Genomic DNA, 11,754 nt, shown 5'->3' on the forward strand with positions numbered 1-11,754 from the left:
ATTTATCAACTTTGTTTAATAAACTGAATTGAATTTTCTCCAATTATTTCATGTATTTCTAAATTTAGAATTTGATTTACCAGTAATTTAATTTAATGTAGTAATGTATCAGCTTCTTAAATGGATTAATGTTTTCACTAATTTATAAAGTGTTTAGTAAATGGATTATCAATATATATTTGCCAAATATTTCATGTATCGATCAATACTTTAGTAAAAATGTTTTCGATTATCTATTACATATATTTTGTGAGATATATTAATTATCTTTATAGTGGGACACATTTCATAATTATGATATATAATATTTGATATATTATATTAAGGGGACATATGATGGGAGAGAAGGGAGATATGACTGAAAAGGTAAATATATGAAGGGATTAAACAGTCCAAGAAAGGAGCATTTCAACAAAAAAAGGTGATGGGGGGGCCAAATTTTATGGCCAGCTCCTTGATCCAAACCAAATTTGTCAACTCTTGCCTTGGAGGACACAGATTTTGCCACACTGTCCACCAATTTCCGTGCATAAAAAGTGGACTTCTACAGTTTTAGGTTTACAGTGTGGAATTGTTCATGTTAAATCTTCCAAAGCATGGAATTTACAATTACTATTGCTCTAGACTCTTTACAATTGTGGGTTCACTGGGCAATGAGATCATCACTCAGTATTCAAAGGATGACTTAGTCACACTATAACTCAAAAACAGCAATTGCCAAACAGAAAAACCCAAAGACTGGGGGGAAAAATGGTTCAATTACTTTTTGAGTAAGAGTCTTAGGAAGGAATTTTAGGCTACTTAAACTGTATTTGTTGCTTGTGTATGGTTCACTGAGCTTGCTGACATCGGCACTCATGGGAATAGACTTGTCATTTATATAAGCGTAGAAAGAACAATGGCATTTTACAGCTGCTGGAGGAAAAAGCACACTGGTCGACATGCTGCAATGCAACACTTATTATTATTATTATTATTATTAACCTATTTGCATTCTGTGGCTGCATTGTATCCCACAGCAATGCAATACGTATTCTTTGAAAGTTAGAAAGTAGTGTGCTGTAGTGACACAGAAGTATTCAATATTGCTATAACACCCCAATATAAGGGATTTATACCACACTATTGACTGACTGATATACAACTACGTGTCCCACCTCCACTAATAACTCCCTGTATGGTATTACCAGTAATTGCTATATATATATATATATATATATATATATATATTTATTTAATACAGAACCTATATAAAAGAATTTAAATAGCCATCACTTAATACATATACCAATATATGCCTTAATATGTAGGTTCCTATTTACGTCAAATAAAACAGATTTTTCCAGTAATTTAATAAGTATGCATGAGGGAGGCAATACTGCTGCATAATGCAGACAGCAAATAAACCTTAAACCGATAAACTCTGACACTACATCACTCAGGAAGATGCAGAACCTTTTTAAATGGGTTGCCTATTGAGACCAGCATGTGGAGGTTTTGTATGTAGCGAGCATAACTAACTTTCTATTAGAACATATTACAGGCCTCAGAATGTCTGATATAGATATAAATTATAGATATTGCTGAAGCCAAGTACTACTTCTCACCTATCCTCCTCTGTCAATTCAGTAAATTAAACACACACACACACACACACACACACACATATATATATATATATATAATAGAAAAACATACATTCCATTTACTTATGTGGGGCATAGGTGGATATTTGGAGAAACGTGGTCGAACATGCGTATCTTTACATCTGAAGGCTAAAGTCAGACAGGCAATGTAACAAAAAAGGCAGAAAACGCAAATAAGGTTGTCAAGAACAGGGCTGCAGGACTTCAGCCCTCAAGGACTGAAATAAGGCCGGAAATTCTGTGAATTCTTGTCTGAAAGCAAATAAGTTTAATTTTTCATTTGAGATGCCTGTGCTCAAGTAGGGATATCCAAAAATTGAGGCCTGTTTGCAGCCCTCGATGACTGGAGGTTTGCAGCTCTGATCTAGAAGCATGAACAGCAGAAAGGAGGTAGTTATGCCGCTTCACTGACCTCCGGGCATATATCTTTTGTCATTAGTGCTTTTATAAATGTATTTACATTTTACAAAAGTATAAGAGCATATTACAAGTGTCAGGTATCCTATTGAGATTGATCAGCCAAACAGAAGAAGGTTTATGAACCTGCAAATGGATGCGATAGGAAATTAAATGTTGAGGGCAACTCACCTTCTTGAAGAGCCGTCCAGAGTCCTCTCCAACTTGGCCAAAACGAGGAATAATATTGTTCAGATAAATATCACTTAAGGTGGCATGGTCCCGGCTCTCCCTCTTCACCTGGGTGAGAAGAAGGTTCCAACAGTTCACTGGAGACAGGACATTCTGATCCTTCCTGTAGAGGGTTGAGATGAGCAGGTCAGAAAGGACCATAGATCAATAATTTTCAGAAAATAAATCCCACAGCAACGTATGTTTCCTTCAAGTAGTGAAAAGAGTACTGTTCGTTTTGCAGTTAGTAATAATACAAAAAACTAAGTTACACTGAAGGACATTAAAGCAAAAAAGAGTTTTCATGTCAGAGATTAAGTATTATTAAATAGAATGAAATATTATGGTCCCATAAGTTTAGTGCCTTAATAGCCAGTTTTATTTTATATATTTAATAATATTAATATATAAATAAATATAATATAGAGTAGTACAAGCTTGCTCACAGTGCCTGTACATGTGCAGAAGAAAGGTGGTCGGGTAAGTAACCAAATATCGTTTCTCATTGAAACATTAATTGCACTAAACAATGACAAACCGAGCACACAACACTTTTCTGCCGAAAAAGTTATGTCCCTTTTATGATAACATAAAAACCAAACGGTGGACTTCCACTGAAGTGCTAAATCATTTCTTTCAAGAGTATGCTGGGAAACCTTATTTGTAAGAAACATTGGGTCATAATTTGATACAATTCCTCTGGTTTTCATGGTAACTCAGACCCAGAACTTCCTTTAAAAACGATGTATTTGTAGCTGGTGTTATTTTGTGTGCTCTTTATTAAAAACAGCAGTCTACTATTATTATATTTTATTTATATAGCGCCAACAGTTTAAGCCGCGCTTAATACAATACATATATTCAAGGCGTATGACAACATGAGAATCGATAGACTAAAGACAAACCGATACATTAGGTGGGGAGCTCTACTAAATTCCTGCATTAATTTAACACGCAAGCATCAACAGGTATGAGTTTCATACACAGTTCACATACCATACGCCTGTATGATAAAAGATTCTAAACAGGCTTCAGGCTCCATAATATATGTACACGCACACCTACGCACACACGGACAAAAGTATTGGAAACCTAACCATTACACTAACAGGGACTTTTTAGACATTACATTCTAAATACATAGACAATATTTAGCTGGCCCCCACTTAACAACCATAACAGCTTCCAATCTTCTGGGAAGGTTTTCCACAAGATTTTGCAGTGTTTTTGTGGGAATTTTCACCCATTAATTTACTAGAGCATTTGTGAGGTCAGACACTGATGTTGGATGAGAAGGCCTGAATCTTCATTCCAGTTCATCGAAAAGGTGTTAGATGAGGTTGAGGTCAGGGCTCTGTGCATACCAGTCAAGGTCTTTCACACCAAATTCATCAAACAATGTCTTTATGAACCTTGCTTTGTAAACAGGGGAACAGTCATGCTGGAATAGAAAGGGGTCTTCCTCAAACTGTTCCCACAAAGTTAGAACCACATAATTGTCTAAAATGTCTGTATGCTGTGGCATTAACATTACCCTTCACTGGAATTGAGAAGCCTAGCCCAGCCCCTGAAAAACAGCCCCACACCATTATCCTTCTTCCACCAAAGTTTGCAGTAGTCACTATGCATTCCATCAGGTACAGTTCTCCTGGTATCTGCCAAACCCAGATTCGTCCATCAGACTACCAGATTGTGAAGCTTGAGTGATCATTCAAGAGAACACATTTCCACTGTTCCAGTGGCGGTGTCCTTTAAACCACTCCAGATGACTGCTGGAAACCCATGTCATGATGCTCCTGACACACAGTGCTTGTGCCGAAGTCACTTCCAGAGGTAGTTTGGAACTCTATATTGAGTGATGCTTCAGAGGACAGGTCATTTTTACACACTAAGCTCCTCAGCACTCAGCTTTGTGAGTATGCGTGGTCTACTGCTTTGTGGCGGAGTTGTTACCTTTACTAGACATTTCCACTTCATAATAATAGCACTACAATACAGAGGACCAGGGCAGATCTAGCACGGCAGAAATTTAACCAATTGACTTGTGGAAAAAAGGTGGCATCCTATGACACTGCCATGTTTAAAGTAACTGAGCTCTTCAGTACAACCCATTCTACTGTTTGTCTATGGAAATGACCATCGGTGTGCTTTATTTTATACGCCTCTTACCAATGGGTGTGGCTGAAACACCCTATTAATTATGAGGGGTGCCACAATACTTTTGTATGTATATCCCCCATACACACACACACACATTATATACACACATACACAAACAATTTTTAAAACATCTATTAAAGGTAAGTGAGAATACATCATTAAGGAGATTAGTTCACCTATACAAGGCCTAATAAGTCATATGATTTTTCACAATATTCTCCTATCTATCCCTCACAAGTCCAAGCAACTGGGATTTATGGGGCCCTGAATTGGGTCTCAATAGTCAATCCATCACCCAAAAGCTTCCACTGATTGGCTGGAGATCTTCTCCCTAAGGTAATTTATTATTTTTTTTTTTTTATGAATATATTCATAAAGGTCCTTTTTACATTAACTTTTCTTTCGTGAGGCCACCTGTCCCTTTGGTGTTTTAAACAGTATATATCCAGGCAGTTGGACAAAAGAGATGTGGTTTTCTATTAAGTAAAACCAGCATTCCATAAAGAGGTATTATAGTGTTTAAACTCTGCTAGATGTTAATTTAGGACTCTGTATGACACATTCTAATAGAATAGATTAATTGTAGCAATTTGCAAAACAGACAATCTGAGTCATCACTTAATTGTTTAAATGGGTTTCACAGATACCATTTATTTTTTTTAGGAAACCATTGTACAACACCTTATAATGGTAATTCACTAATTTGTTTTTTCCTTTTTAACAGTAAATCCATTAATAAGAACATTCCACATACATAACCACCCTCAAAGTGGTTTCTATCCAGGCTTGGCGTCAAGGGTTTCACTTGCTGGACACATGAATCTTCTACAACCAGCTGGGAGCTCAGATGGGTCACACAGAGACCCCACAGTAAAAGCTCCTGGCATCAAACAAAAGTTTGTGTAAATGTGTATGTGTGGGTCTACAAAAACAAACTACCCGTTGCTCAGAAATTTATAGGTACCGAGAATGGTAAATAAAACCCATAATTGGTCCATGTATTATCTGTATCTGTGCCATTCCCAATGTAGCAGTCTACAACCAATTTCATTGACAATAAAATGTATTTGTGGTACAAGTAGAGCTTCAATAGCCGTGAAATCAACTATTTAAGATAATATACATATTTGAAAAAATAAATATGACCTTTAGTTTAACAGATATTTCCATGCACCAAGATACACACACCCTTTAGTTTCATTCAAAATGTAATCTATTTAATTACTAGGAACCAAATATCAATTAAATATTTACAAAGTACCGTAGTGGAAACTGGACACGCCTAGAGTACCCTACAGCGGATTTGTCACTTTCTCAAATCCAACATTTCACGGTTCGGTTCACTAAATAAACTACAAACTGTAATTAAAATAATCAATATTAATGTATTAGACACCCACTTTATGTGTATAACTTTGGTGGAGCCATCTTAACTTCCAGGTCGGAGGAATTGTATTATTATTCCTCTCCTTTTGTTAAGTGAATGCTGTCTTTTGACAGCTTTTTCCATCTGTCATGTTCTGAAAGCGTATATTATTCTGTGTTGTCTTAAACAAAATACTCTATTTATTCTTGGGATAATCTGGCTATATCTCTCTTTAAGCCAAAATATTCCCCGAAGCAAGGAAAGCATGAGCTTTAGATAAATGAATTTAGTTAGGTTAGAAGGTGTAGTTCTACTTAAAACACAAAAGGTCTACCCAACATTTTCTTTCTTCAACGATGCCCTTGCTCTCCACCATAGCCTTTTCACACCTGCAAGTCCTCTTTATCCGATATATCGGTTTTCTATTACTCTTGTCATAACCCTTGAATATGTCTATTGTAAGAAGCACTGTGTAAAATTGTTGGCGCTATAAAGGGACAATAATAACTTGCCAACAAATGTTACACTGTTCATGTACCTAGAAATAAAGGACAATTCTACTGAATGCTCAAATACATACTCCTGGGGGGGTGAAATGTGTAATCGATCATCAGTAAAAATAACAAAGTCTCTAAAACAGATATTAGATAGCACAAAAAAGCTAGAATTCCGTTCTTGGCTTTCCAAGGGTTACATGTATTTCAATTCACCTCTGGCAAGTAAAGGCCAAGTTGACACTGAGTACTTGGGGGGTGGGGGGGGGGGATTAATGCATCCCTGCTGTTAAAGAGATGCGATATTCTCCAACCCCCACACCAAGTGCACAGAGTGAATTAAACTGCCTGGGATTTATCCCGACTGTTGAGAGAATGGATTTAAGGGTCATTTGTAGGATGCAGATTAGGCTGAGCAGTGAAAGGTTCAGGATACATTATCTAAAACGTACATCATGCCTGTTTTTGGACAAATATTTCCAGAAGAAGAATTTCTGAATGAAGACCATTTTCAATGCAATATATGGATTTGTTTGATCCCGCTCGTGTTCCTGGAAATATGCCTGTACATAAGAGAATTAAAAAGGTCTTCCGTATTTTTTTTTATAGAAGCGTTTCAGTGACTATGCTGCTTCATTACTCAATTCTGTATTTCGCTGGCAAATACATTTGTTAGAGACCCCCAAAGACTGGCCTTTCCTCCCTTAAGATATTACAACCTTAGATTTCTTCCTCCCTCGTTACTCATTTAATGCATGTTAACGGCCAATAATGTTTAAGAATTGATTCAAGCGAGAGGTACCACAAAAGAGAGGAATTTGGTTAATTACCATGCTTGACATTATGTCATTTATGCGACATGTATGCCACTATTAATGAGGTTTCAAAAAAAAAAAAAAAAGGTAGCCGGTTATTTATTCTTCTTAAAAAAACTGCTTAATCAGTTTTAACAATACCATTTCTAAACCACTGATTAGTGTAAAGAATTCTTATTATGTTCAGATTACAGTTGTATTATCCCTCAAGGTCTGTTTTACACAGCTCCCATTCTCAAAAAACACTAACAAATGAGAGAGAGAGAGAGAAATTGTGCGAGCTGTCAATGCATAAAAGAATACAGACAATTAGACCAGCGGTCTGTGCTTTATCATGAAATAAAAAGCGGTGATGTTTAGACAGTTCCTATTACAATATATATCACTGATTCTTGCCAAGACTCTCCTCTGGATGTAGCACTTTTTCTTAATCAAAAAGGGGGAACTAAAAGTTTTGTTCAGGATTATGTCAGTGATTTAAATATTTTGTGCGGCACTGATTTTGGTTCGGAATAGGGTAACTCCATACCTCTTTAACCAGGGGCACATAAAAATAATGCATTACCATGCAGCATATATATGTCATGTGTTTAAGCCAAGCAGAGATCTGGCTTGGTTCCTCGGGTCATGGCTTTCAAGGACCAAAATATTAAAAACATTAAGAGGAGCTTGATCCTGCTTGGCTTGGCTCCTGCTGATACTTCTTCAGGCTTGTGGAGCCAGGCTGAGGCAGGCATCCACAGCTAAAAGGAAACCTGGTCATACTTGTCTTTGAATCAAATATGTAGGAGCGAGATCTGAAATCTGACTCCATACATACTATTGTCAAATCATTGAAGAAGGCAGCTGTGCGTAAACTGTACATTCGCATTAATCCTTTGTAAAATAACGCACGCATCCTGCCCTGTAATGTTTTACGACCCCATACTCGTACTTCAACTCACACAGCAGGGTTATATCCTGCACCTTTTCCTCTTCCACCCAGGTCACGCTACACTTTCACTAGTTATTTTGATACCTCCTACTTCCTTTATTTACATCAATACACCAATAGTCTTGGACAAGTATCAGTCAAAATAACACTGGCAGAGCTTCCATGGTTCATAGGAAACATAATACAATCAATTTGATTGCTATTGGCTACTCACATGGATTTTCAAAGTGGTACGGCAGTAAAAATACTGGCTAGGTGGCTACTGTACTTTTGGCGAGGACTCCTTGGACCATCAATAAAAAGTTAGCTGTAAAGTTAGTGCTCTACTCTGATATTTCTCACTTATGAAAGTTTTCCTGATCAATAACTGCCTGTTCCCTTTTCCCGTGCACAGGGAAATCTTCAACGCCTTTACACGTTACACTTTAAGCAGGACAGATCTGAAGCAGAAGGATCTCTACCTTGACATTTATATCTCCAGCATCCCTTAGGCCTTCAACATTCTTTCCTGTTTCTGACAGCGCAAGTGTTCATTGCATCTCCCCTTCTTTTGCATTACTAAAGGAATTTCAGGAATTCCGTCAGCCTCTGCACATAACATCTGCTGTTTACTAGAGTCCTCAGGAAAAGACATATGCCAGATACCGGCAAGGACTTCCAAGCCTTCCGGATGTGTTTAGCCAGGCTAAATTTAAAGTGAAAAGAACCCTGTAGTAAACATTAAAACAGTACTGTAAACATAACCATTCTCAGTTGAAGAGGCATCAGTGCTTAGGAAAATAGTAGCTGGTCATTAAAACTATATTCTAATGCTCACAAATAGTACTATACATACATCTGCTGAGATACTATGTTGCGTTGAGCAATTTTAGACTATAAAACAATACTGTTCTGTACTAGAAAATCAGATGGCTAAATGTCCATTCAACAAGTGTGCGGTCACAACTAGAGTGTAATCTTCTACAGTATCACCAGTATCGCCATAAAGAGAAAAAAAAAAGGGTTACAAAGTAATCTCAGCATTTACACATAATCAGCCCACAGTTTAGAATTAGAGACAATTACTATGGAGCATCATGATTTAAGGCTGCTTTGAGACCTGGACAGCTGTGCCCCTGATATGCCATACCCCCCTATACTTACCCCCCCATGCTCCAGACTCCTTCGTGTCTAGTAGGGGCAGCCGGTGAACGTCTGCACGATCTGCACAAATCTCTGCTGCTGGCCAGCACTTTCACTGGAGCTTCTACGGCTGAGCACCATAAGGTCATGTGACGCTGGTGCTCCATCATAGAAGCCCCAGCAGAAGCGCCGGCAGTAGGGGAGGTTGTCTGCGACACCCACCGGCTACCAGAGAGGGAGTTTCTCCTCTCTGGCAGCCGGCGAACTTTGCCCAATGCTTGCAGACAACATCCGCCGATGCTGACCAGTACTTCCGCCGGGGCAGAAGTGGTGGACAGTAACGGAGGATGTCTGCGCGCATCGCACAGACGCCTGCCGGCTGTCAGAGAGGAGGATCTGGGTCCCCTGCAGCTCTGGAAAAACCCTCATCTTATATATGATAAAAATCGATTCAATTAAAAAAGAAGGGTCTAAAATTCCTCCTAATTGTTGTGCAGGTCTGACCTGTAGCTACTGGAAGCGCTTGTTTGAGGTTATTGCAGCCAAAGAAGGTTCTACCAGTTGTTAAATTCAAGGGTTCTCTTATTTATTTTTTTACCAGCGCTGTGAATGTTTAACGGGTGTGTTCAATAAAGACATGAAAGATTATTATTGTTTATTTGTTATTGGATTAAGCACATTGTGTGTGATTTAGATGTAGATCAGATCACATTTTATGAATGCAGAAAATCAGGTAATTCCAAAGGACAGACTGACTTACTTCTTGGCATTGTATATATCATGCAAACAGTAATGTTTAAGTTTAAAGTTACTAGCTTACTTGAACTGCTGATCTTTGGCTCCACGGGTCTTAGATAGGAAACGTTCAGTAAGCTTCTCCAGGTTTCGAGAATAGTCCATCTCTATCTCTGCTTTCTTGCGGAAAAAATCCTGTAGATCCTGGAGGAGTTGAGTGCGCAAGTCACACTGCTGATCTAAACATTTCAGCTGCTCCATCAACTGAGCTCGTATCTCTGGATGTAAAGAAAAGATAACATGTCACATGAGCCCAATAGAAGGAGATAACGGGTACAACTGACAAGCATGCATTCCAGACAAAGAAAAGATGAGTCAAATAGGGCGCTGGATGAGTCACAAGAACAAAGCTCAAACAAAAATGGGCAACAAAAAATAGATGGTCTTGAGATTGGTCAAACTTGTGTATAGTTAGACTGGAATTTAACAGCAATCTATATGACTATTCATAACCAGACCCATAATGCATTGCATAAAAATGTAGAGCAGGTCTCTATATCAACAAAATTCTTCTAAAGGATCTAAATAATTTACAGCCAAGGAGCAAAACCATTATTTCATGGTGGTTCTTATTGAAAATTCATCTTCCACATATTCAGACATATTAGCAATGGATCTTCAAATGTTCCCACAGTAATGTCAGGAATTTCCTGACCCACTCAGATTTCAATGCAGCAGTGCAGAGTGGGGCTCAATACGGCTTTGTTCAGCTGTGCCTAGCCCACAATGACTGGAATCCGTGCAGCCTACAGGACCTTGGGCCTCAGAGGCTATTCCCTGTGCCCTCAAAAAGGCAGGGCACAAACTTAACTCTTATTTACTCAAAAATACAGAGAGTTATACATCCTGTAGTATTATACTAGTAAGTTTAATGTAGGTATGTTGTGTGTTGTCACATTTAATCTTGTTTTTTTCCCCCCATTCTATGTGTAATTTTATTATTAAAATAAAAAATAATTAAAAAAAGAGCATACCAAAGAAAAAACATTGTGCAAGAAATATGTTATCACCATAGCACTTGATTTCAATGCAGGCAATTTATTGTGTGAAAACTGTAGAGTCCCTTTAAGTCGACTCCCATCAGTCAGGTTAACCCTTTAACTCGACTAGGGTCTCAAATTTTCAGTAAAGCACCACCATGGACTTAACTACACAATATATAGTTTATATTGAGTTATATATTGTTAATAGACAGGGTCTATTGAGTATCTACATGAAGGACAAAGCTGGCCCTGCATTACGAAAAGGAAATTAAAAATGGTAAAATTCTAAAATAAATGGTTCAACAGATAAGTATGTTTTTTGTGACCAAACCAAGCACATGAATATTCAATTGGCGTACTATACTGCACAAATGGGCAAACAATTAACTTACTATAGATTCAGCAGGTCAATGTATTTGCCTAAACTTCTGGCAATAGTAGTGCACCTTATCTATGCTTAAGAAACTAACCAATAAGTAAGCCAACTAAAGGTAGAACGGTTTAGCTCATCGTGCCCAGGCTTCCAGATGTTACCTATTCCTGGCCATCTCTTCTGTCTAAGGAGTTAAAGCAATGCCTCGCACAAATTAGTATTTTGTGTATGTGGTCTCAATACTCCTTCCACTGTAATTTGCCAAGGAGCTGTCTCGGCCCTCTACAATTACTTCTGCTGTCACAGACAAGGAGGGGGGGTGCATCTACAAAAACGATGACAAAACACTTCCTCAATCCCTTTAGAAAAATAATTTGAGTTTTGTTAAGAAAAATAAAAAACAGTCTGTATTGGCCAGCAATACCATTCGGTTATAATA

At 37.9% G+C, this 11,754-nt stretch overlaps 1 protein-coding gene across 1 annotated transcript in view; it reads right to left on the reverse strand.

Moving 5' to 3' along the window:
- The window catches only part of SRGAP2 (SLIT-ROBO Rho GTPase activating protein 2), a 32,927-nt gene extending 22,680 nt beyond the window's left edge, over positions 1-10,247 (reverse strand). The window contains exons 1-2 of the mRNA XM_053454426.1: positions 9,985-10,247; positions 2,235-2,397 (exon numbers count right to left, since the gene is read on the reverse strand). Of these exons, the coding sequence (XP_053310401.1) occupies positions 2,235-2,397; positions 9,985-10,160 (339 nt within the window). The 5' untranslated portion in view covers positions 10,161-10,247. The remainder of the gene's footprint in view (positions 1-2,234; positions 2,398-9,984) is intronic.
- Positions 10,248-11,754: the final 1,507 nt, after the last annotated feature.

The sequence above is a fragment of the Spea bombifrons genome, chromosome 2 (genome assembly GCF_027358695.1).
Source record: "Spea bombifrons isolate aSpeBom1 chromosome 2, aSpeBom1.2.pri, whole genome shotgun sequence".
Lineage (NCBI taxonomy): Eukaryota > Metazoa > Chordata > Amphibia > Anura > Pelobatidae > Spea > Spea bombifrons.